Source organism: Pholis gunnellus, assembly GCF_910591455.1.
Source record: "Pholis gunnellus genome assembly, chromosome: 7".
Lineage (NCBI taxonomy): Eukaryota > Metazoa > Chordata > Actinopteri > Perciformes > Pholidae > Pholis > Pholis gunnellus.
The window spans coordinates 25,551,911-25,579,835 of NC_136533.1; the positions used below are offsets into that span (position 1 = coordinate 25,551,911).

The 27,925-nt window shown below is 43.5% G+C and overlaps 1 protein-coding gene across 1 annotated transcript; it reads right to left on the reverse strand.

The window, feature by feature from the left end:
• Positions 1-4,958: 4,958 nt before the first annotated feature.
• On the reverse strand, positions 4,959-27,435 carry far1 (fatty acyl CoA reductase 1). The gene is made up of 13 exons (XM_079162671.1): positions 27,339-27,435; positions 20,788-20,904; positions 20,171-20,287; positions 19,348-19,523; positions 16,489-16,668; positions 14,572-14,749; positions 13,247-13,291; positions 12,361-12,488; positions 12,193-12,260; positions 10,529-10,700; positions 7,958-8,087; positions 7,592-7,719; positions 4,959-6,986 (listed from the first exon to the last, which is right to left on the reverse strand). The coding sequence occupies exons 2-13, from the start codon at positions 20,857-20,859 to the stop codon at positions 6,827-6,829; spliced, it is 1,554 nt and encodes a 517-aa protein (XP_079018797.1). The 5' UTR covers positions 20,860-20,904; positions 27,339-27,435; the 3' UTR covers positions 4,959-6,826.
• Positions 27,436-27,925: the final 490 nt, after the last annotated feature.

The window sequence follows — 27,925 nt, forward strand, 5'->3', positions numbered from 1 at the left end:
ACTGAAAAAAGGTTGAGAACCACTGTTTTACAGTAATGTCAGAATTATGTGTTCATAGACTTAAAGCAAACACTTGCTCTTAATCTTTGGCCCCAAAGATGTAAAATAAATAGGTTTTACTTCAACACAACAGTACCTACATTTATTGAACAGAGCAACTGTATACCTTAAATCTTATGGTCAATGTAGCCTAGACATTTTGTTGGAATCCAAACAAAAGCATTAATGAAAACTTAACTACATGATGACACCAAGAACCTGAGCCGTACACAAACTTGCATTTTTCCTATAGTGTGAAGCAGAACCTGCTCACCTGTTTTACACTCACGCAGAGACGAGGTGAAGTGTAAGAGCCTTCTTTATGGAGACGTCATTGGGAGGCAGATCTATAGTACAAAATACATTTTAGTTTCAAGAAGCTCAGGAAAACTCACTTATATCCTTACCTCTCATTCTCCTCTGTAGCCCATTATTGCTGCTTTCAGCTGAGCCACCAACAGGCAAACAAGAGCCTTTGGACACAGTGGTTGCTGTTAATCAAATGTGTTTGCTGTTTGGTGGCACATAAGACAAACTTGTCACTGCTAAATGGCATTTCAGGAATTAAGTAATTAGCATCACTAACTTCTGCGATACTCAACTACCAATTTCCTGAAAACAAGCTTCAAACAGAACAAATATAAATACCTTTGGTAAGCCAGACAGTCAGCGCACTAATAAACAAGGCCTACAAAGCTCACATGGCTTCAATCACCAACAGAAAATGTTGCCTGTTCCACATGGCAGGTTAAATAACCCCAATGTGCAGGTGTAACAGCTGTTGCTGATCAGCTCTAATTGTCTCTCTCTTCAGAGTCAGTGTTCAGATTCAGACCTTTCCTGTGAAACATGTTATACAATCTATCAGATCATACAACTCTGAGAATGTTGTATTTATGAATTGTATGACTGGTTTTTGATTTATGTTAAGGAGCAATCATAATTTTCAAGACAATCTCACATTAGGTCCAAACACTGACAATGCTCCATACATGGGGAAAATGGAAGAAGGTTGCAAAGAAACCCTCCTTTTTAGACAACTATATGAAGGTTGTATTTGGGAGGATAACTACAAAAGATGAACAACTTCCAGTGTGATGCCACCTTCCACTTGAACTATTCCATATCTATGGTTCAGTATATTTGTGTTCCATGTTCCTCTCCTTGTTATGATAGTGGTGACTACTTTTGGTTTGCACCACCTTTGTATCAATGTGATTCAATTACTTTTCTTTCACTTCTGAATTTGTTTTATAATCCGGTGAGATGAGCGATCGTCCGCTAATCACAAAGCCGGTGGTTCGATCCCCCTACACACATGAAGTGTCCTCTGGTAAATATGGCTTTGAGTAACAGAGCCGTATGAGTGCAGCCCAGAACAATAAAGAGAGACTTTATGACATTGCATTCGTTTATACAGAAGTCCAACAGTAGATGACAAAGCAGGAATTTGTTGGGGATGGCAGGGACAAACAAAACCTCTCCAGTGAGAAACTAAATCCAGACACAATCTCCAGCGTCAGTCTGCTGCTTAACAACCAGAGTCACACGAGGGCAACGATCAGACACAAGAGCATTTCTACGTTACCTGTTCACAGTCACACACAGTGATCTCTCCCAGCTCGTACGTGAGGACTTCTTTAACCGACCACATGGAAACTTGTGCAGAGGCTCAAGAAGAGCACGGCAGCTCGAGAGGACAGGCCATCCTTCCATTCACTCTGACTGGCAGCATGAAATGTTAACAGAGCCGCTCAGTAGCCTCTACATACGGATCCGTTATGCACCACAGGAATCAGTCAGCTGGACTCCATCAGCTCCATCATGCTGTTTGAGTCTCAGACAGTGAAGAGAAATCAGACGTCTCAATTAGGATTAAACTGTTTATTCCTTTTTGGTTTACAGACCAAAAGGCACCCATTCATTTGTTGTTGGAGCTTCACATCGACGACTCCTTTTCTTCCTTCTGAAAGTGAGCAGGAGCAATGAAAGCAGTCACCTGGAGACCCACATGGACACTGTAGCCAGTCTGAATGAAGACAGCCCGAGCACACAGTAAGAAAGGTCAAAAATAAAAACACCACGTCCACCTTGACGCAAGTGATCAATACACGAGACAAAAACAGTAACATTCCTACAGGAAACAGTCGACAGGTTTGAGCAGGAAAATGGAATTTTTATATCCAGAAAGAAAGAGCACTTAGTCAAGAACCTCACTGGTAAACATACAAAGATATGACAGAAGATATATGGGGACCTTTCAGGACAGCGGATTGTAATCACGCTTCAAAGATCTAATCCTGTAAGTGGTTTCATTGACAAATAAGGCTTCTAAAAAGGTCATTTTTAAAATTATCTTCAAAATTGACGTAATGCACATTGTGTCTGGAACAATGTGGTGAAACAAGTCGAAGTTGTGAACCAACTTTTCATTATGTTTTAAATAGTTTTTAAAGTATTTTTTAACTTCACAGGCTAAATAATGTCAGGTGGCACAACCACATATTTATAAATATATATATAATTTCCTAATATTTATTCAAAAGTATCCGTTAAGAGTGTCTACAGTGTCTATCACATCGTATTTTGTGGTTGTGTTCTGTATATATATACAATAACTTATCATAATTGTGTTCTCCTGGCCAGGTATTTAGTATATTTAACATTTGATTTTACATTTAAACATAATACAAATATACAAATTAATACGTTCAATACAATAGTTCTTCACATCATATTAAGCCAAAGAAATTTTAAATTTTAAATTCATATTTTACCTGGCCGCACCACCATGACATGTATCAGTTGTGCCACCTGACAATATCAGTAATCACAGGAAATATGCAGAAAATTAGCATTTTTATTTCAAACAAAAAAAATTTAAATCTAAACATTTTTTAGTCAACAGTCTCTTTTGAAGTAAAAGTAGTAAATATTTCATAGTAATCATGTTTAGCACATAACTGGAATAGAGTCACAGTCTCTTCCTCCCGGGCTGTTGCAGCTTCTACCTCATCGTAGCAGCGTTCTGCACACGCTCCACACACACACGCTCCACACACACACGCTCCACACACACACGCTCCACACACACACGCGCCACACAGGACCTGCTGTCTGCTCCCTGGGTCCTGATCATTCTGCTTTACTTGACAGTGGCGTCCTTAATAGTTAAACAATATTCATTAATATCATGAAAATAGTTTGAAAGTGTATATCGTTAACTTAACTGTTAAACTTTTTTATATATAAAGTTAGAGCTTTAAATATAATATAAAGTGACATTCTTTGCAGTTGCTCCACCTGACATTTGCAACTTATTTCCAATTAAACAGACATCTACTAGGACATTAGCATTAGCTTTTGTTCTTGCTAACAACTTCATACGTATACATTTTAAATAGAATGAAGACATTTATGATAAAATAACATGTTTCTAGTTTTACATTGGTTGTACCGCCCTGACATGCAAAGTGAACCGCTCTACCTATAAGTTGAATGTAGCTGTTTTTATCAACATTCAAGAGATATAAAAACATGTTCACTCTGCTATAAAGGTCAGTTGAGCTCCTCTAGATGATGCAATATCCTGTTTACGGTTTTGCACTTTAATTTCATAATAAAAGTCCCATATTTACAGTTGTGCCACCCTGACATTTGAGAACATTCACATTGTTAAATTATTTCAACAGCTTAAAACTATTGGTATTTGTAAAAAATGTGGTTTATTTGAATCGTTTCAACAATAAAAGCATGCCATAGTATTTTATTTTGAATGTATTATCATTTAAATACCTTTAATAGTTTTCTTAGTTTGTTCATCTGCTAGCACAGGTGCAGCGCCTGACATTTTCAGGGCTTGAGGTGCCAAAACATAAAATAATATATATTATTTGATTGTACTGAAAACGTATCACAACTGGATCGGTTTTATAGAATGAAATGATATGTCATGAATTGATACAATTATTTTAAAAGGAAATAGTGGACTGACACAAAAATATGCACGTCATGTCATTGACCCAAGTATAACAGAATATTTTCTGCAATAACCCAAAGGAAGAATTCAACCGGCTTTTAGTGGCGGAAGCAGGGAGATGCTCACTTCCTGTTGGACTACAGAAACACACCCTCCCTGCAGGACTTTATCTGGATCAATCAGTTGTGATCCACAGTCCTCATGATGCAGACTAGTGGAGGAGGTTGTTCATTTATGAAATCAATACGAATGATGTTACAGGGATAGTTTGACATGTTGGCAAATATGTTCATTCTCTTTCTTGCCAAAAGTTAAATGAGGAGGCTGGTAGCATTCCTGTCTGCACAATAAACAATAACCGCTTAGCTTAGCATAACGACTAGAAACTGACAGCGTCCAAAGACAACAGATTTGATCAGCAGCATCTGAACTAAACCTCCACAGTGCTGGTTTAAGGGGAGGGCTTTCATCACCATAGAGGTTACTAAGCAACCAGCAGAGACTTGAGGAAGTCCAGAGCTTATTGCGTATTTAGTCATGAATATTTAACGTCACACAAACACCTGCACATTTAAAACCATGTGTTGAGGGGCCGTCAGTGATTTGAATAATGGATCACCGTAACTGGATTTAGGATTTGTTCAAGTGGAGATGATGCTGATGGAACCAACATCGGTGAGATTCAGTATTCCTGACAAAGCAGGAACGTGAGGAGGACCTGCAAGAAAACCCTGAATTAGACCAGCCAACACTAAACGAGCAGGGCAGACATCCACCGTCACTGAGCTCCTCATTCACACCAGCACCAGCTAAAACGTACCCACAGCACTCCACTGAACAACCGCGAGCTTAACCTTTACCCATCAGCCGATAACCGTGTTGTTGGGGTTTGGCGTCAGGAGGAGTCGTGTAATTCTATGACATTCAGAGAGACACGATACACGTTCACACTACACATGAAAGTCATTTTAATTGAGCGGTGGACATACTGCACTTCTGTTTACATATTTACAGCAGCTGAAGTTGGTTCAGTAAGCTTTTTGTAGCCACACAATGTCGTTAGATAAAAATACATCTGTATTTTGAAGCCTCCCTAATAGAGCTGTACACAAAATAATTAGAAAAAACATAGATCTGATTGCTCTCTTTTCACATTTTTAGAATATTGAAAAAAGTTCAGGCACAATTCAAACTTGCACACTTCTTTCCACAGGGGTGCATCCCTCCACCAAGTCACATGATCCTTTGTAAAATGGCTCCGGCTGAATCCAGGACAGTCACAGGACCAACGTGTTTGAAGACGCTTTGAGCAGACACATGCAAGCACAGCCAGAGATGAGCCCTGCTTGGAGAGACACTGTAGTGTGCTCGAGAAGGAGGTAACAGACAAGACGCATGTGCACAGGTAAACCTCAGGTACGTTAAGTGAAGACTTAATATGGCAACAAGGGTTCCTTCCTGGAAAAACAGAGTCGCCAGTTCTGTAACAAGCCAGCATGTGTTGTCTGAAAACACGCGCGTTACGTAACGAGGCAGAATGATGAAGGCAACAGAACATTCCAGGAGTTTAACAGCAGGTTATAAACAGCATGAGCACATAAATCCTATATACGTGGATTCACTGAAGCAACTAAGATAGTAACTGTAGAGAGGAACAAGACCAACTCTGAACCATATGACTTAAACCTGAAAAGACCAATGAAGGAGAGTCCACATCAAAGACCCACTCGGACCAGTATACTGAAAAACTACATTCTCAAGCTTCATGGAGAAAACAAGGCAAAAGGGAGGATACGTCTCCTCTCAGCTCCACCCGTTGGCAAAAAGAGCTTTAAGACTTTCAGACATGACAAGAAGGAACCTGTAGAAGAACAGGCTTGGTTTGCAAGATGTGCTGATGCCAGAATAATCCGTTTGTAGGCACTATTACAGTCCACATTGTGCTTGGTCCGAATTAGGGAACTAGTCACGGCGGTTTACTGGGGAGAGACAGGGTCGTAGGAGGAGTCAGCCAATGACGACTCTGGGTGGGGCACAGTCAGTATGAGCCTGCAATGTCAACTTTCTCTTTGCACCAAGCTAACGCGGTGGAATGGCTCTGGTCTTAAGGATGACAGAGGTGAAACAATCGTAGGCTAGCCTGCTACCCGTCAGTACAGAACCATCCTTTAACTGCCTCCAAATAAATGTGCTCCAGTCCCCCACAAGCTGAGAGCAGCTTCAAAAGCTGCTGCCGGGTGAAAACCCAGCGTAGAACTCATTTTGGAACAGGTTTTGAAAACAATTCAATCTGCTTTACTAGCAGGAATTTGACTAGAAGCAAAGACAAAACATCAAGGGAGAAAAAGGTAAATCATGGAGTTATGTTTTCAGGTGACGGCAGAGAAACATCACTTACACAGCAGTCAGAGTATTATTCTTCAATCAAAGATGACAGATACAGAAGAAGGCTGGAATGACTCAAAACCAACAGTGGATTAGTGCAGCAGAGCAATGCATAGCTTTGTGTGGCAGGCGGGCGAGATGGAGAGCTTAACGATTGCAGCAGTAACACAATGAGGGTGTGTGCTCCTGCGTCTTTAACTAGTACACTGTACACCGACACAGATCCAATCCCTTGGTGTTTTCTGACATGCTGGAGATCAGGTGAGATAGATCCGAGATATGACACATTCAGCGCGCCGTGGACTCGTCCAGTAGCTCCGTCTGTGTTCCACTAAATCTTTGAGACCCTCTCATCATCCTCAGCCAGTGTTTCTTCATGTCTTCGCCCCTTTGCCTCGCCACCCGCCGCCCTGTCCAGGACCTTTATCTCATGGTGGAGGAGGCTCTGAAGTAGGAGAGGAATTTGAAGCAGAGGCTCACCACGAAATACCAGATGTTTCTGGCCATCTGGGATCGGGCAATGAAGACGCGCCAGATGAGCACCACCAGGACGGTGTTGAAGGTGTAGCGGATGTTCCTCAGCCTAGGAAACACAAACACAACAGAGACTAAACCTCCACTTCACGAGGACTCCAACTTTAGGTTTGCAAGGGTGAAGATATGAAGAGTGAGTGTGTCTCAACACACAGCTCACATCCTACTACAGCTATTACTACTCTAATATAGATCATTTCTATCATAAGCTTGGACTATGTTGTAACTGTTGTGTTGTTCATTTTGTACATCTGACATCTACTTCTGTCCATGCTGGAGAGGGATCCTTCTTCCTTTTTTATAAAAATGTATTTAAGGACTTTTTCCTTTTCAGATGCGAGGGTCCTGGGACAGAGGATGTTCTACAGATTGTAAAGCTCTGAGGCAAATGTGTGATTTCTGATATTGGGCTATACTAATAAATTGAATATAATTGAATGTTAGACATATCCTTTTTTTTTTTGATTCATGCCCTCTCCTTTTAATTCTGAAAGTTTCTGCATGCTGATTATTGACGTGAGCTTTGTTAAAGCTGAGAGGATTACTGCCACTCAGACTGTACTATCCACTCAGAGTGGTAATCTGAAGGAAAAGCTCATATTCCTGACAGATGTCAAAGACGTGAGTGTGTGGCAGATTTGATTCCACTCTTACTTGTTGAGGTGTTTGCGTGCAGCAGGCAGGCCAGACAGCTCTTCGTTGAGGACATATTTCTTGGTGCCCATGCAGTAACTTTCCATGTACTCGGCCCAGTGCAGCTGACGCACATCAAAATTAAACACCTACAGAAACAAAATCACAACAAACATTCTCGGTGAACTTTCGGTGAACCACTGGGTGGGGGGGGAACCACTGATCACAGACCACCGACCACCAACCAATACAGGACATACAGTGAAAGTCCCGTTCAGTCTGAAAAACATCTCTTCTCTGACATCAGCAGGAAAAGAACGAGCCACTCCATTGTAGCCAGCCTATCAGACACACACCCGTCAACCCGTCCACAGCGCTTCTTCCTACCTTCTTATCCTCTGGGCTCATCTGGCCAATCAGCATGGCCACGTTGTCATTGTTCCACACCCAGGAGTGACTGGTGAAATACTCCAGCACCATCATGGCTTTGTGGAGGCGTGTGATCGTCTTCATCATCCTATGACACATGAGAAAGGAAAGCAACAGGGAAAAGGAAGGAAAGCAGTAATGAGGTGAGGAAGATGAGAGAACATTGGAACGGATGAAAGATGGTCACGTAGAGACAGACAGAAGAGGATGCAGAGAGAGGAGTCATGAATGAAGAGCAGGACAGGGCCGCATGGTGTTGGAGGAGGGGAGAGCAGAGGCAGAAGTTGACTCCACCGGAACACAAAGGAGCCTTTGTATCAGCTGTTATGCAACGTGAGCTCCAATTTAGTCTCAAAACTGATCATGGAACACTGTCAGAGATGTGCATGAATGAGTTCTACTAGATCACTACATTTTTGACAGTATATGCTGTCGACTCCCAAAGCCTTGGATTAGGCAGATTTTGATTCTTATAATTGTAATGAATGCAGCAGACCTTTTGAGCTGTACAGTGCTTTGTGTTTGTTCACCTCTTCAATCACCGTCCTTTTGGTTAGTTCATTAACTATCCACCGAAAGTCACGGTGACATTCACTTTACGCATTTCCCAAATAGTCAAGAGGTTTGTTCAGACGTTGTCAAAGCACTGCAAGTGGTCCGGTCAGTGAATGGTCCTCTGAGGACAGTGACTAATACGACTCAGCTGAAGACTAACTGGATGCAGCCTGTGTAACGACCAGGAGGGCAGACAACTCAATTTAGGTCACACACGTTCAGTATTTACAGACTTCCTACATCAACAATGTTGCCCACCTGTTCACACAGTGCATCCAGTTAATATACTCCATTAGTGTGTTAGTTCAGATTCAGTGTTGATCACTGACAACCAGTAACCAGTGTTGAGGAAATCAAGGTGAGAATAGAAAAGCAGCAGAGCTCATTACTGCGAGGATCATAGGAGGCTCTCCGAGTCTTCAAACGGCATCTATCTGGTAACTTTTACTAAAAAGCTCTTTAGAAACATTTCACAGTATTTTGAACAAGAAGGCCTTGATCCAATGACAGGCCTGTTCTATCATTTGAAACATTTAGACCGATTGAGCAGATTGAGAGGACTCAGATTCCTCCTGTGAATGCTTCCGAGGACGTGACAGACATGCATGCTGATCAGCACATAGAGGCAGAGATGAGTTACTTACATACCCAATCTAATCAAAGCACACCCAGTGTGAGCCAAACTCATTTCAGACAGCCAAACAAAGCAAGAAAGGCTGAGAACGGGCTGCTTGGCACTGCATGACATCATGTCTGAAATACCTCTGGCTTGCAGTCAAGAGAGAACACATATGTGGATACTAATCAATTAACATGCAGCGGGGTTGTATTCAGTGGGACATGATCCGTCTCCGACTGGACACAACTTTTTTAAATATCCCATGGTGCCTTGGGATTTTCCATGATTGGGTGAGAAGTGTGGGGGGGAGGTGGCAATAATGGATGTCATGTTCACAAAAAGGCAAGTCTTCTTTAAATGAAACATGCTCCCATAGAGGACTTAGGGTCTTCACTAAGAAAAAGACACAGCAAACGTTTTGCTTCTTCTGCTTGGACCCCTCCCTGATCCCACATAACTAGTCAGTGAAAGACACACAGTAGGGGAGGGGGGGTTGTGGGAAATGTGGGGGCTGACTGGCAGGGGAGGGGGGGCAGTTGCAACCTTACCGGGGCTTGCGGCCCGTCAGCCTGAGATAGCCGTCATAGAGCAGAGCTGGCAGAGTGTGGCTGACAGCGGTCCAGTACTGATTAGTAAAGGGGTTGGAGCGCAGATTGACATTGGGCCTTCTGAAGGCCTGCTCTAAGGGATTGGTCTTGAAGGTCATGTTTATACAGTACTCTGTAGGAGAGAGATACACATATGACAGGACAAGGAGGACACAGAGAGGACGAGATGAAGCACAATGCTCCTCCTACTGATACTAGGCCAGATGCAGGGCCTGTGTAAAGGCGGGACCACTGCTGGTCGTTACAACAGTGGGACCAGATCTGAAGGGCTTTCAGTATCTGGATTAAAAAAGGTGACAGATCCAGCTGACATAACTGACAACTAAGCATCTAGCAAAGGATTTTTCAAAGGGCCAACACCTGGGTTGGGTTCCCAAAGTGTCTTCAGACTGAAGTCCACCTTTGTCCATTCAGCGGTCGGACTGAGACGACCTCAGGGCTGACATTTTGGAAACCCAACCGAGAATACGAACATTGCAGGTAGCAAGATGTAAAGAGTGCAGAACCCATCAGTAACCCTGTATGATCAGGAGAGCAGCTGGGTTATACATTCTTCAACTCCCAACAAAACTGCACACAAGCATCATGTAACACATTAGCACGGCAGCTACAACGTTAGCCTACTACACTAAAAGAGAACTGACAGGACTGAAGCAGCAGAGATGTGTGTGCACGTGTGTGTGAGAGGGGGGGGTGGCGTTAAACAGCAGAGGTGCGGCGCGTCCGAGTCGGCGATGAGGAGGTTACCTGGGCTCTCGTCCAATCAGCCTGAGGTACAGATCATAGAGGAAGGCCGGAGCCTTGTGGCTCACGGCAATCCAGTACTGATTGATTAGGTGATTGGATGTGAGATTAACATTGGGCCGACGGAAGGCCTGCTCAAGGGGGTTCCTCTTGAATGTGGATATTACATGGTACTCTATAAAACAGAAGGTTGTTTAACACAAGTCATTAATCAACAGTTCAAAACATTTGGGCTGTGTATGCTTGACTGAAAGCTGCTGGCAAAGCAAATCTAAAAACAATCCAATCCAGACCTAGCTGCTCAACCCGTCTACAGAGTTCTGATGTTCCCATTGGCTTCACAAAGACATTCATTATCTGGCAGAACTGTTTCTAATAGCAGCTCTTCTGGAGCTTCTGATCATGTCACATGACCTTCCTCTGCAGATGGAGCTCAGTTGTCATGGAAATGTAGACATTACATTACACACTTAGCTTTTATCCAAAGCGACTTACAATTCAGATTCTATCACATTTCTACACCGTAGCAAAGCTACAGGAGACATTTTTGGTGTTAAGTGTCTTGCTCAAGGACACATCGACATGCGAGCCGGGGATCAAACCGCCGATCCTCTGATTGAAGGACGGCCCTGCTATCCACTTAGCCAGTCGCCCACATTCACATTCCTTTCCTGATGTTTTGTGAAGAACTGAGCCGTGGTCAACAACCAGCCTGCTGTAGAGGACGGGGACATGAGACAACGGATTCTAACATGGACCTGGTGGTGAGAATGCTTTTGTCAGCTAAAAAGGTCCAGAAGGAACTTCAGCCCATCACTAATAGTATGTGAGACTTCAGTAAGGCTGGGCCATAAATCAGTATGAGAATGTATAGTCTTTCAATCATATCATGATTAATCATACATCGAGATAAATTGATGCTAAAAAGCACATACTGACTCAAATCTTTTAGACAACCTGCAATGATAAGAACTGTGGGGAAACCTCAGTAGTTAAATCAAACTATTGTCTTGGTTTGTGTGCATCATGTAAAGTCAGTGTAGCTGGATGTATACATTCATTTTTTCATTTTCCACTAAAGTTCTTAATCAAATGGGAAAATACTTAGTACTTTTCATATGCATAAGAAAAGAGTTCTTTCCGTATATATTGCTATCGGCATATGAAATGACCTATATCATGCTAGAAGAGTGGGGCCATGTCATCCAGCCCCAATCCTTTCAACAAAATGTGTTTTCATCCTGAATCCAACATTAAGCTCAGACTCTTCTGTAATCATGTCAGAGGATGTTTGGATAAACCGGTTCACAAGTTGTAACAAGGTGATTTACGGTTGCACCACAGTGCTTCCAAATTCAACTTTTAGGGCACACGGTCATGTTGCAGTTACAGTTAGAGACCATGTTTCACTGCAAAGCTTAACGCTGTAAATCAACCCGGGAGGTGTGGTGATTGGTTACATGTCCATAATCACTAGCAATGTGAGCAACAATGTGTGCCTTTACTCCACAAAGATCCAGCCACAAAGCAGGATCTAGGAGGAACAGGTGAGCCAAGCTCTTGGTTTGGGTGTGGCAGGCAGTGGATCAGATTACAGTCGGAGTTAAACACACAGCCTCCATTGTCTTTACAGAGGCTGTGTTTAGGTTAGATAAGAGGCTTCATACCAACTTCCCCCCAGTGAAACGGGTTGATCCCTCCGGTTGTGCAGTTGTACACCAGGATGTTTTTAGACCTGTAATATGGAGGGAAAGGGTCACACACACACACCATCAATACAACTTGACCAGAAGACGCATGTGAGAAGACATGTGATGAATTCTTTGCATCTCCACCTGTTGAGTGTCTGTGATCCAGAGTACCAAGCTGCAGCCAGCGTGGCATTGATGACCACGTCCACAGGCACCAGGTCAGCCACAGCATCATTAGACGCTCTCATGGTACGCAGGATCCCCTTACCGGCCTAGAGGAGGTCAAAGACACATCAGTAACACAAGCAGAAAGTTTCAGTTCAGACCCAAAACAGGCTGATGACCAATATCTATAGAGTATAGTCGCACAGATCACAACTTCAAGACTGAAAGTGGCTCCACATTCACTTCTCTGTAGAGCGCTTCCTGTCACAAACTGACCCGCCTCCTTCCATCTGAAGAACTTTGACACATGAAATCACGGGGATGTCCAATGTCCACCCAGTTTGAGTCAGAAAATATTGTTTATCTATATTCTGAACTGCACTGGGACATAATGTGCTGCAGTGAGTGTAAAGACAGTGGTTCATGACAGGAGAATGCTTGATGAAAAGCAGTAAGATCTGAAACGTTGTGAACTGTTGTTAGCCTGCTAGCTCCACAGTTTGATTCTACAACCGTTCAAACTGCTGTTTCCTCTCCCTCCTGCTTTTAGCCACACCGCCTGAGTCAACATCTCCAGGCAGTAGCGGTTAGATTCAGAGAACCAGCACACTGTGTACTGCTACGTGGACTAGAGAGCAAAAGAAAACAGTCAGCATTTCAAACTGAAAACACGTTAGTTTAAACTGCCAAAAAGCTCAATGCATTTCAGCTGTTTGGAACGGTGCTGAAGGAGCAAGCTGTGAGTCTGTGGTTTAAACAGCTGAAGCTGCAGTCGGTGACATGGGTCAGCATCTGGCTCAGTAAGACTGACACCAGACGGGCTTTAGCACTGTACACCGAGCAGCTGACCAGCGCCTGTACTTACTGCTATGAATATTCCACTGGGGCCATTGAAGTTATCAATCCAACCCTGAAAGAGAGGAAGAGGACAGAGCAGACCGTTAGCACCGACACCATTAGCCCATTCATTGATACATTTGGACCTTTTCTTGATAAACTGACTTTTCCATAACTGACATTGTTCATAATTCAAACATTTGCTGGTTATAATTACTCAAATGCTCATATGGTAATAGATTTAATATGTGGCAGTTCCAATGAGCTTTAGCCTGGTTACTAGAACATATATTCACACACTTTAATGAGTGATTCTGTCAGAGCTGTTGCTGTCTGATATTCAGAGTGTGGGAAACATTCCTAAACCAGAAAAACAACCATCTTCTGCTTTCCACAGCAGCAAAGGTGTGCAGAGCTTCGTTCCGCTACATTCCTCATTCATTCACTGCACAACTGCCTGCACACCTCTGTGCTTTCACAGACAGAGTTCTGTTGGACATTCGCTACACGTCTGTTTCTTGATCTCTGGAAACAATGACTTCCTCTACTTTACGATCTCCCTGCTCACTAACTCCTCCCAATACCTGGGTTCATATTCCAAGTAGTTTGCCATGTTCTGATAAAGGAATAACGTTTATATTAGTAACTTAGCAGCAGATAGGACAGGTGACACATTTATCTTTTTGCAAGTGTCTTTGGAAAATGAAATAAGTTTAAAAAGGTAAAAATGGAGAATGTGTGAACATGCTTGGAGAACAGATGTGCACACAGCTGGCTGTACTGTGAGGTGTTCAGGTTGCACGGCGTGTTTGTGTCTCTGTGTATAGCTGTCCCTCTCATTCAGCAGCAGTTGTGTTGCATACACTACGATGTCCCTCGTCTGCTACTGTCTTCCTCACACGAACGACCAGGAGCTCCTGCATCTCAACGTGTTACCACATATCCATGATGTTCACCTCAATGTAGCTGAAAACATTCCTGCTGCCGTCGCACCGTTTGTTTGAGCTACAGAGACGCGTGTGTGTGTGTGTGCGTGCGTGTGGAGCCGTTCACAAGGAAATCAACCCAGTTCTGACCCACCTCTCAACCCTAAACACAAAATCAAGCCTGGTTGAGCCCTCGGTGTGAAAGGGTGTATGACAATCAGCGTCATGCTCTGCGCTCTAAAGGCAGCAGCTCTAGAACAGATGTGGAACTTGGCTTTTACATTATCTATTTCTGCCTCAAACACTCAAAAAGTTGCAGACTGGCACATATTCTAAAACAGACAGGATTTCTGCAGTATGCTTTGCTTTTTCTTGGTGCATTTTAAAACGGCATCTGACATTAATCCTGCGTTCAGGAATCACTCACTGGGAAGGGCTCTTTCCAGCTGGCTCCAACTATGGAAGGTCTGACAATGGCTACGTTGATGTCTCCGGCCTCCTGCTGCACCATATACTCCGCCAAGGCTTTGGTGTAGGTGTAGGTGTTGGGACGCTTCCCGATCAGCTTGGGAGTCAGAGCAGACACCAGCTCGTCATCCATCCAGCTGGAGCACAAGAAACAGAAATAATGATAGGTCTTATATTTGCTACATTTATTTAACCACTGACAGTATCAATACAAATGTGTCTTTTAGAAGTCTATCGTATGATCAACACAGCACCGGATACAGTCAGCATATAAAGTGCTCTTTCATGTAGCCCAGACCTACGTGTTCTGATGAAATGAGATGAACCGATATGAATTACCTTCATTTAAATATTGAATTATAAAAATTTTAAATCACGCTCAGTGAATCACTGACAATCTTATAAAATACTTTCCTACTTGCTTTTTATTCATCTACTACACTCCTGGCCAAACATTTAGAGAATGACACAAGTATTGGTTTTCACAAAGTCTGCTGCTTCAGTTTTTATGATGGCAATTTACATATACTCCAAAACATTATGAAGAGTGATCAGATGAATTGCTAGTAAGATTGCACCTAAATCAACCATTTATCAGATCATCGAGAACTTCAAGGAGAGAGGTTCAATTGTTGTGAAGAAGGCTTCAGGACGCCCAACAAGTCCAGCAAGAGCCAGGACCGTCTCCTAAAGCTGATTGAGCTGCGGGATCGGGGCACCACCAGTGCAGAGCTCAGGAATGGCAGCAGGCAGATGTGAGTGCATCTGCACGCACAGTGAGGCGAAGACTTTTGGAGGATGGCCTGGTGTGAAGAAGGGCACAAAGAAGCCACTTCTCTCCAGGAACAACATCAGGGACAGACTGATATTGGGCAGAAGGTACAGGGACTGGACTGCTGAGGACTGGGGTCAAGTCATTTTCTCTGATGAATCTCCCTTCCGATTGTTTGGGGCATCCGGAAAAAAGCTTGTCTCGAGAAGAAAAGGTGAGCGCTAGCATCAGTCCTGTGTCGTGCCAACAGCAAAGCACCCTGAGACCATTCATGTCTGGGGCTGCTTCTCAGCCAAGGGAGTGGGCTCACTCACAATTTAGCCTCAGAACACAGCCATGAATAAAGAAAGGTACCACAACATCCTCCGAGAGCAACTTCTCATCAACACTGCAAATATTGACTCTTTGCATAAACTTAATGTAATTGTCAATAAAAGCCTTTGACACTTGCTTGTTACAAATGCTTGTAATTATACTTCAGTATACTAAAGTAACATCGGACAAAAAGATCTAAAAACACTGAAGCAGCAAATTAGTGAAAACCAATACTTGTCATTCTCAAAACTTTTGGCCACGGCTGTAATCTGAAGAAATTAAGAATCCTAGATGGATGCAATTTATAAAAATCTGGGTTTTCATACCACCATGAGCGTTCACAGCACCTAAATGGGATGGACGGAACAAAACACCATGCTGCTTGTTTATTTTACAAAAGGATGGAACGGTTTTATAACCGTATTGAATCACTTTGATTAAAATAAATGAGCAATGTTGTGTTGTATCAAATTCATTTATATTCATTCAATTTGGAATATTTTCTTATTGAAATTGAATTTATCCACCACATCTAATGACAATTGTTTAACACAATTCAGAAAAATGAAAAACATTTTTCATAGGGCCCCGTAGTCATGCTCCAAAACAAATGCAAAGCACTGCTTTAATTACATCATGGTTATGACATAATCCCATGCTACTGTATACTGTTGACAACAAAAGAGCCTCCACACATCTGCTCATCAAACAAGGCCATCCAAATCACCACCACAGCAGTTTGTCCACTGTGCAGTAGACGTTCATTGGAAACGGTCCAGATCCACTTACTCCAGAGAATCGATGAGTCTGCGGTAGTCTACGGGGGGAGGGTATACCATTTCCTCAATGAGCTCTCGGTCACAGTTGGCATAGGCTGTGGAGACGTGAAGGAAGACCTCCAGGTGCTTCATCCTGTGGGCCAGTGCCAGCATCTTCTGGGTGGCCAGGACATTCAGCTGCATTGCATCTCTGGGAGGAGGAAAGGAAGACAGTAAAGTTTGACGTATAATCAGTCAGTGGATGAAATAGATGAACCAAACTAAGTGAGTACAAGTCCCAGTCATGTGTTATTAGCATTGGGGGATTGAAGACTAGGGTCACAGTGAAACATCACGATGGACGACGATACCGTCGTCTGATGGGCTACTCCTATAAAAAGCTACTAGAATCTTAACTTCTAATTCAAAATTGATATTAAATAATTTTCAGGTTTCCTACTCCGTGTCTCTGCCGTACTGTTGAGCACTCAGAGGACTGCACCAATCATCTAAACTGATGCTAAATGGACTGTACTTTTTTATTTCTCTTTTCTAGTCTTCCGACCACTCAAAGCACTTTAACACTACATGTCATCATTCACCCATTCGTAGGGTAAACCCCAAGTCTCTTAATTGCATCCCCGTTTCCCTAACTTGCGTCTTTTCCAAAGAAACCATGCAAGGAGAGAGGAAACAAGGAAATATGTTAAGAGAAAAGAGACTTCCTTTCCTCTGAAGCGTCAAGTGAAGTGACGTCTGTTTCTGATGATGGCGGCTCTGATCACAGCTGGATCAGCTGTCAGTCGGCTTTAACATCTGGAGAGACTTTTGAGAAGTTTGTCTGCACACAAGATCACTATACTGATAATAGCTACTAATGTAGGAGCCATTGGTTATGTCTGTGTATTATATCTGTATATATTGGGAGCCTACCTCAGGTTGCAACAGACAGCTAATGATGCATGGGTGACGGGGAGATCACACGTTTTTTACTGCACGCAAGACACACCAGAGGGAAATTAGGAAGATAACTTCTATCTTATCGTACAAGTATAATTATCTGTAAACCGAAAACTTAATTAAAACGGGACCCTCACTCAAAAGTGAAAGAGCCTGGAATATGAAGGCAAATCACTGTCAAAATCCGAGAGCGCAAATGAGATCCATGTGCGCGCGTATTTTACTTTGACGAGCGCTTTTATATCACTCCGCGAGCAAAAGTCGCCCGAGAAGCTTAAAACTGTTCACTCGCGAAACTTTATTCTGCTCGCTCGAGAGTAGTTTTTCTTTTTGACAGTAAGTGGGCGGACCCAGTCTCCATTGTATCTCTACATCTAATTGGTTACAATGCTCGTCTTTGGATAAACCGGATATCACTTATTATTATTTTGCCTTATGTTTTGATGCTTTTAATGGTTTTATGTGAAGCACTTTGAATTACCTTGTTATTGAAATGTGCTATACAAATAAACTTGCCTTGATTCTATGGCCATTTGACTACCAAGGCACTCCCCAAGAACCATCCTGTGTACAGATACGCTTCTTACCCCAGGGACATCAAAATGACAACAGATGGCATAAAATCTAACACCAATGATAATACAGACGTCTTACTCCAAAGACAATCTACCGTAGGGCTGCAACAACGAATCGATAAAATCGATAATCGATTATTAAAAGAGTTGGCAACGAATTTCATTATCGATTCGTTGTGTCGTGCGATTATTACGCCACTCAATAATGCCGTGTTCACACCAAACACGATGAACGTGCGAATGACGCACGGGGACTATTTGTGTTCATTCACGTGAATCGCGCTGGACGCGCCGGAGAGGGGGCGCGGCTTATCGGCCTGAAAGCTGTTCAACTGTCCGCCATCAACCGTGGAAAAATAACCTCTATTTCTGCTCAGTACGTGTTGTGGAAGACCCAGATATCACGGGGAACTAAACGCCGCCATGTCTGGTTCATAACATAGTCCGGAGGAGCTCCGTGGATTTCATCGAGGTCACTGTGTCTAGCGAGCCACACGTCGGCTGTTTACTACAGCTGTATGAACACAAAATAAACTGATTTGGCTGTGATTTAACGGCAATAAACCGACAAAAAGGGACTCCGAAATAACTACGTAATGATGCCCATTTGTACTTGTTTTCTCAATGGAGCTCAGATCGATCGGTGCTATTCTATGCTAAATGTAGCCTCTCCATCAATACTCACAATAACGTCATCTAGATGTAAATACGACAGCGTCTATTCATTGTTTGCACTATATGGTTTACACACACACAAGTATACACATAGTTTGGTCCGGTCTCTATTGATATGAGGGATCGTAGAGCTCTGGGTGAACACAGACGGCTACAGAATGAATTTCCTGATTCAACAACGGCAGGACGTCAGTGATGACAGGAGAAACATCTCAACGCTGATAGGCTATCGCGCCACAGCGTCAGGCCATTTTTTCGGTTGAAAATGAATGCTTTGTTTTTTTATCCGATTCATCGATTAATCGAAGAAATAATCTACAGATTAATCGATTATTAAAATAATCGTTAGTTGCAGCCCTAATCTACCGTCTCCCTGAGGTTGTAAGTAGTGTCTTTGGATGAGCAGAACAAACGATTAGCCAACGTCCTGCAGAAAAAGGACGCGTCTCAGGTGTCGAGCCCCATGTCGCCGCTACGTCAAACAACCACATTCTCCTGCCTGATCGTCACTCATTTGACCGAGTTAACACAACATAACCATACAAGATCCGGAAGAAACACACTGATAAACATGGTTAACTTACAAGGTGCCATTAGAGAGAGAAACACAATGCACTGCACATATTACCAACAAAGTCCTCCAGAAATGAAGAACCAATCAAAATAAACAGACCACTCACTTGAGTGGCTCGTTGAAGCGGATGGTGGCGGCGCAGTGGAATATGATGTTGACGTTGTCAGCCAGGATGCTCTGGTCCTCTTTACTCAGATCCAGCTCTGGCTTCGTCAGGTCACTGGTCACCGCTACGATCTTCTCCGCGAAGCCAGGCTGCTCGTCTTGCAATCTTTCAAACAGCTGAGTGGGGAAATGATGCCCAAGTTACAGTCCATACTAAACTGTAGGTGCATTCATAAAACTAATTCAGTGTGCAGTGGAATGCGTTTCCATACAAGAAGAGCTTCTACTCCCACACCAACTGTTGAAATTGGCAGTCGTGGCAGAACGGCTTACTTTTCACCTCGACTCATCTAGAGCCGAACTACAGCAGTCTGCTGCCTCAGCTGTTTGGAAGCGTCCAACGTTAAGTCAACACTAACACACATGTGAACTGTTAGAAGTGACATCTAAAGTTACTCCTAGATGTAAAGGCTTTCATCACCGGGCCATCAGCTAACCCACCATCATGGGACCTCATTCAGCAATAGATGGTGACTTAACAGACATTCCGATGGAACTCTTACAGATTAGAGCCAATGCAGCATACGAATCACATTAGTGCACTCATTAAATCAAAGAAAGTAGAGAGCAAACACTGAGTGTGCATTTCAGAGTCATAAATGAGTCAGGATGTCTACATTTTAAGTGGCATCTCAACTGTGTGGTTCAGCCTGTTAGTACATTATTATGCTCAAACTAAGCTACGTTTTAAGCTCACACAGAGCTGCTGCATCAGGCTTCTCCTTCACCTCCTCCACACACCCATCTCTTAGCCCACTTCTCACCTTGCAGTTCATCATGTCAGCGATGCGGGTCTCAGGGCTCTGACCAGATTTTGACCTCACCATCACATAGACACCTTTGACTTCTGGGCAGGACCTCAGCAGCTTCTCCAGCAGCACCTTGAACCAGGAGGAAAGAGGATGTACCAACGTGTTGCATCAAACACATGGAGAACAAACAACGGCTGCTGTGCTTGGTAGCCCGACGCAGTAAAAGGTCGGCCGTGTGAATGCTTTGCTACATTTATATTAGCCGTTCAACAAGAAGGTATTCATGTATCTGCTGTTAAACTAAGACTGAAGCATGCCTTCACAACATAATACCCACTACTCAGCACACAGTAAAAGTGTCTCATTGCTGGGACAGTCTTCATTCTTCCTGCTTCACTTCCTGGTATGAAAAGACCTGAACTCTACACGTTTAGATACTTCCTATGTAATGTGGACTGAAGTGCACTGATGGAACCCTTCAGTCACTCTGATGAAGCAGAGAGGTAGAGTTTGGCTCTCTCTCATCTGATTGCGTCTCAATGGAGGGTTCCCCTCATCTAGTTCCGCAGCTCATCTCCATGGTTCAGTCATGTCCTATTGGCTACTTGCCTATTCAACTACTACTGTACCTTGCCCATGAAGCCGGTTGCTCCAGTGATCAGCACAGTTTTCCCAGCATAGTATTCTGGGATGTTCACCATGATGTCGGTTGTTCTGTTCAGTGAGCTGCTTTAACACCACTCCACCTGCACAGAAATAAGAAAAACAAAAGGGAGGGTTACAACTGTGAGACCAACGTCATGCCTGAACTCGTTTCATGGGGCGTTTCCCACGTGGAGACCGAGGATGGGAATCTAAAATGACGGAGTGAAAACAGGAAGTCACAAACACACTTACTTGTAGTCTTTTCCTGTGCGATGCCACGATCACAGGCTTTTTAATTTTTACATGACAGATTTCATGAAAAGTAAAAAAAAAAAAGCGATGTCACAAAATTCCAGGAGCTTTGGAATAGAATCTGTTAACAGTTGTGGTGCCGTTTGCTCACAATGCCAGGCCACTGTCAGTGAAATGGGATCAAACCAAACACATCAGTTGACTTTTACCCTCTTTATCAGCCATGACAGAAACACTGGCATTGTTCTCACCTCTCACACTCCCTGTGTGTGTGTGTGTGTGTGTGTGTGTGTGTGTGTGTGTGTGTGTGTGTGTGTGTGTGTGTGTGTGTGTGTGTGTGTGTGTGTGTGTGTGTGTGTGTGTGTGTCAACATGGTAAAGGTGGTGGAGACAGCGACTGTAACACAACTACCACTGAGGAGGTCTGCTGTACTTTGAGATCAACATGAAGGTTCAGGGCTGGGCAGTAGAGGGGTAGGAAGTACAGGGCCCAGCCCGGGTCACAGCTGGTGTGATCATCACAAGATGGTCTCTAGTTTTTACTTAGACCGGCCATACTGAAAGTCCCTAAAGTTTAGCAGACACTCTGGATGAGTTGACTGTAAACTGAATGTAGACAGCAGTGCTCTCCTGTAGGACGACCATTTACCAATTTAAGTTTACACACTGGAGTCATTTGTCCACAGAAGGGCTGCAACTAACACTTTATCAATTAAGCCCACACTTATTTTGTTTTACAAACCAATGAATATTTGGTGTTTTTGATAAAAAGAGAGAAAAGCAAATGATTGTGAGAACTGTTGCAGATTCATTTTCGGTATATTGACTAATCACCTGACTGAATCTTTCTAACACTAGGTAGGCCTATATCACACTGATGTGTTGACTCTATGCACTAGTGTATTGGGCCTTATCAGTCACATTGTGTTGGTTTTTAAGCTGATAACTCATCTACTGAGGGCATTTGCTGTTATCAGCAATCATGTGACCAGAGGATCGATAACACTTATCCAACCAAGTGTGCTATTCAAACAAATACCACAAGTATGCTGCTTTAACACATCCAATGCCAACCTTTTAACAAGGCCGTTACAGCACAGTCAACCAAAGCTCTACAGAGACCTTTGACTGGAAAATCTCATTGTGGCTCCTAACAACAAACTGCAGTAATTTGAAGTGATAAAACCCGCCTCAACATGGCCAATACAATATAATGATAATAACCATCTATTCATAGTCTGTTGTCTCCTGCATGGTTGAATGACATGTAAAACAATGTTTGAAATACAGGAACATCTAACGTCTGTGAGGAGGAGCCAATAACTCCCGAGTGATCTGCTGCTACACAACACCAGTTACAGAGCGAGCCAATAGTTGGTGTCCACAGTTGACAGGACTTATCTAAAAGCAGCACTTAACAATAGATGTGGGATGATCGAGGTTAAACTGCATCAAAAGGTGGATGAAGCTACGGCCATGTTTGGTTTTCATTGTGAAACCATGACAACAATCCAGTGGTGTATGCAGACTTCACAGCGCTAACCACAGTCACATGAAGAGTCTGCTGTTTTACTGGCAGACCTGCAGCAGCAGCTGCTCGTAGAGCTACAGTTGAACTAGAGCACATCACTAGTTTGGGTCACGATTCTCTAAATCCACCATTCCATTTGACTTTCATTATGAGATGAGGACTCCATTCAAAATTCAAAACAGATCATCTGTTTCATGCCAGACAATTCTCATTTACTGTCTCAAACCAGTATTCAACTGTCTCAAACCTTTTTCTTTAAAGAGAGAAGTTACATGGTATGAAGCCTGTTTTTTTTTAAATATACCCCTATATGATCAAATATAAATAACTCATTTAATATAACTAACTTATTTCACCAGTGAGCTGGGAAAAAAAGGATCCACTAGATGGCAGGAAGGAACTTCACGAGGCACACCTGAACGCACCATTCCACATGCTGATACTTAGAGTGATGGAGACACGTGATGATTGGTGGAGATACACCATGGCTGAAATCAAACAGTTTGCTGAGCGCGGTTGCAGTCTCCATCTTCTGCAGCTTACAAACTCTAGTTTTTCATTTACCGACTCAGTCGTTGTTTACAGTATTAAGTATTTGGACTGTGACACAATTGTTCTAATTTTGCCTCTTTACACAACTCCAGTGGATTTTAAACTAATCAGTCAATATGTGGTTGAAGTGTAGACTTTCAGCTTTAATTCAATGGATAAAACAAAAATATCACAATAACCGTTTAGGAATTACAGTCACTTATACACAGTCATCCACATTCTCAGAGGCTCAAAAGTAATTGGACAAACTAACATAATTGTGAATATAATCATTATTTGTAATACTTTGAGGAAAATCCTTTGCAGTCAATGATTGCCTGAAGTCTGGCACCATAGACATCACCAAACACGCCGAGTTTCCTCCCTTGAGATGCTTTGCCAGACCTTTTCCTGCAGCCTCCTTCAGCTGCTGCTGTTTGTGGGTCTTTCTGCTTCAGTTTTATCTTCAGTAAGTGAAAAGCTGCTCACTTGGGTTGAGATCAGGTGACTGACTTGGCCATTGAAGAATATTCCATTCCTTTGCCATAAGAAGCTCTTGGGTTGTTTTCACATTATGTTTTAGTTCATTATCCATCTGCAGTGTGAGGCGCCGTCCAATCAGTTTTGCAGCATTAAGCTGAATCTGAGCCGATAGTTTAACCCTAAACACCTCAGAACTCATCCTGCTGCTTCTATCAGCTGTGACATCACCAATGAACACAGTGACCCAGTTCCATTAGCAGCCATACATGCCCATCCAAAGCACTGCCTCCACCATGTTAGACAGATGATGTGGTTTGTTTCAGATCATGAGCCGTTCCTTTCCTTCTCCACACTTCTCTCTTCCCAGCATTCTGGTACAAGTTCATCTTGGTTTCATCTGTCCAAAGAATATTGTTCCCAAACTGGTCAGTCTTTTTCAGATGTTTTCTGTTAAAGTCTAATCAGCCTTCCTGTTCTTCAGTGTTACCAGAGGTTTGCACTTTGATGTAAACCCTCTGCATTTAGATTCATGGAGGAGTCTCTTGATTGTAGACTTTAACAATGACGCGCCTACCTCCTCCAGAGTGTTCTTGACTTCAGTAGATGTTTTTCTTCACCAAGGAAAGAATTCTGCGATCATCCACTTTTGATGTCTTCCGTGGTCTTCTGGTGTTGGTGAGCTTGCCAGTGCATTCCTTCTTTAAGGAAGGAAACTGTTGATTTGGTCAATCTTAATGTTTCTGCTATCTGTCTGATAGGTTTGTTAAGTTTAACCTAATAATGTTCTCCTTCACTTGCATTGACACCTTTTTGGTCTGCATGCTGAGAGTTCCAAGGACCAGCTACCAACTGCAAACATAACATTTTGAATCCTATTGTCGACATAATTTTTCATGAAATAGTGACAGAACAGGCCACACCTGGCCATGAAACTGTTTGTCAGATAATTGTCCAGTTACTTTGAGCCTCTGAAAATGTGGTGGACTGTATAAAAATGGTCGTAATTCCTAGTCATTTTTTTTTTCTCACATATTGACTGATTAGTTTAAAATCCATTCGAGTTGTGTAAATAAGCAAAATTAGAAAATTGGGTCACAGTCCAAATACTTATGTCCCTGACTGTATATAGCTCCCGTTTGTTTCTCCATCCTCTCAGACTCTGGCAGTGGCTAAGGTGTCTCAGCTGCAAGCTTCCGGTGAGTCACACTGTCGTCTTTCAAGAGCTTTTTTTCTTCTTCCGACAGACAGGCCAGGGTGGAGAAAGAATTGGGAGAATCGCAGATCCTGCTTTTAACTTTGACGGTTTCAATTAAAAGCTCATTTCAATCAACATTCCATTTTTAGAATTAAAACCATGACACCTCACTAGTGCATGTGGCGCGTTTACTGGGCTTTGACTCAAAAAGTAGGCAGTTGGAGGTCAGGGATCAGATCACATTTAAGCCTTCATTCATAAAAAAGTAAAGACATTTCTCAGTTCCCATTTCTGACCAACTTGCAGGCTTGTGTGCAGAGCTTGGCCGACAGCCTGTTGAAATCACACATGCCTCACGAGCTCCAGTCGGAATACAAATTCAGCACAAATAAGAGGTTCAACAGTGTCAGTGATTTCTGCCGTCACACAGAGCGATTGTTACCAGCATGTCATACATGCACTGAAAACAGGAAATGTGAGTGAGAGGGGACATCAACAGAACTTAGCGTGCTACGCTCTGTAGACACCTGCTCAGGCAGACGTACAGCCGGCTGCATCCGAGCAAGGCTGCTCCTGAACGGACTCACAAGAGAAGACCAGGGTCTACAGCTTGAAGAGAGTACAATGAGGGCAGTTGGTGACAATAGGACTACAGTGTGGGCCTCTGTCCCAGGGACACAAGCCCTTATTCATAGCTTCACACAAGCCTTCTTGGGTCTGCCACCCCCGGGCTGCATGTCGAGGATGATGCGGTTCTGCTAACGAGTCACGATTAGCTTAAACCAAAACCAGCGTGATGTATGATGATATTGATGCCAATAATGCCTCAGATTGGATGAGAGCAACACAAATTAGATTAATCAGGCGTATAGATATCAACATGTTAGGCTATAGGAAGCATTGAGCTCATCGATATCTAGGATGTGTGCAGTGTTATCCTCTACAAACGCTACAGTATTTTGTGTCTTGGATGCCCCTTATATAATACATATATTTGGGGTCTATGTATGGGAGGCACACACTGCCAGAAACCAGTGTAGAGTGACAACAAGGCCGCAGTTCAACCCCAATTCAGCTGATGGACAACATATTTGGCTGGGATCAAGAAGTACTGCCATCCAGCCATTGAGGTGATGCTGCATTTATTGGCAGCATAATACAAGGCTCGTGTGAACCTGGCGGTCTCCTTTCTGGATGGCCCTGAAAGCTGATCGCCCAAGAATGAAAAACGAAAATCTGGTCTCGTCTGCACACTAACAAAAGCTCAAATAGTTTTCAGAAGAAACTTTAAGACTAATGTGAAAACCCACTGCCAGGCGACGGTAAAAACTATTATAGATTTAAAGTTAGTCACAGAGGCATTCACTCACACACAAACTAAAGAATCACAGCCTAGTTTGCATCCATTCTACTCAAGTCACCCAACCCCTACAGGAGAGCGATTCACTCAGCAGGTGACATGTGTTGAGACCCTGGTGATGGACGTATGCTCCAGCAACAATGACATCAAGGTGCATCCGTCTGCAGCAACCTGCTCCTTCCAGTAAGAAACACCGACATCACAACACCCTCAAAGGGGTTTGTATAGACTTCTATTTCGGGTGAACCCCCCCCCCCCACAAGACATGATGAATGTCACCAGCAGGAAGAGTCGGTCACTTTAGAAAGTGGGCCCGTCGCCACTCTACAGGGCCATGTGTGGACCTGTCTGGGCTTGTGAAGCATTTGCGCACTGATGCTTTAACTATCAGAAACACAAACTGCCTCCAAAAGTGTGTTTATAGGTGAATCAGACATATCTTTGGAAACGACACCAAACGTTCAACACTTTACTAGAACGAGGGCATCTTAAACCTGAGGAGGGCACCATTCCCCCTTCACTCGCCAAACGGCACATTCGTGCATTAGGAGACATCGCTGGTCTTAACGACGGTACCGTGAGGCATCCGGGCCAAACAGAGGAGTGTTACCGGAGACAACATGGAGCAGGAGAGGCGGACTGAGCGCGGGCTCCTACGTGGAGGATCCGAATCCCGTGAGTCTCATTACGCACAGCAGCCTCCCATCGTTACCGCTCACCGTCCATTTGCACGGGGGAAACCACAGCGAGTCTCCGGCTGTGACAGCCCGAGAGTAACGGTGAAGTAGACGCGAGGCCTCAAATTCAAAGTGCCTCCTGCAGTCAACCTTCCTCATTGAAGTGCTTCAACAAAATGAGAACCCGGGAACCATTACGACTTTAGTTCAACAGAAGAGGCCCCGTGGTGGGCGGGAGGTCGCGGTGGAGACTGGCTGACATGGATGTGGTGAGGAGGAAATGCCACAAAGTGGAACTTGGTCCCGATATCTGCGTATGTCTCCGACTAACACTACGGTAGTGTTCAGCCACCCCTCCCTCGTCTTGGTGCATCTCTTCCTACACGATGTCACACGTTGAGCAGCAGCCAGCCACACCACAGTTAGCGCTTTGCAAACCAGTATTGAGCGCCCCGTTGACTACGAGGAACATACGGCTTGTGGACGTAATGTGAAGGGTATACGTACCCAAAAATGTCGATGTTTCCCCGGTTCCTGAACTTGGCAGTCTGTTGCGTGGCGGAGCAGCAGCGTGTAACGTTCCAGCCGTAACCGTCAAGAGTGGAGACGCAGCAGGAAGCCCGCAGCCTGGGCGGATGAATGCACCGCCGTGACGTCAGCGGGGCAGCGGTGTCCGCCACAGAGAGGGGGAAGAGGAGGTCTCACTCCTCCGTGTTTCGCTTGCAAAACATCTTATCTCAACTAGACTGCTTAGCCCTAGCACACATTCCTCTTCCTAAACTGACTGTTCTATACTTGTACGCTGACCTCCTCATCCGTCTGTGAAATGTGTACACAATCAAGAGGAAACGAAATACTCTAGGCTGAAATAATACAAACCACATTTTAACACAGGGCCTCTCTAAAAGCCCAAACTGGCCAAATAATGCTGGACTACAATACCTGAATGGTACAAATTTCTCCTCCAAATTTGATATTAAATTACCAAAACCAATTGACATGCACTGTACCTGGGGGTGCTTCTTGCACGCTATGAACGGTTGGTAATCCAGCGTTAAGGACAAGAGCGATAGAATACATGATATACAGTGTGA

Bases quoted from the DNA above. Each gene is read 5' to 3' on its own strand.
- far1 (XM_079162671.1), bottom strand. From the start codon at position 20,859: ATGGTGAACATCCCAGAATACTATGCTGGGAAAACTGTGCTGATCACT. The intron at 16,669-19,347 runs GTGAGTGGTCTG...TCCTCCTCCCAG, and splicing joins CGCTTCAACGAGCCACTCAA to AGATGCAATGCAGCTGAATG. The intron at 13,292-14,571 runs GTGAGTGATTCC...CCTCTCTTTCAG, and splicing joins GCTGGAAAGAGCCCTTCCCA to GGTTGGATTGATAACTTCAA.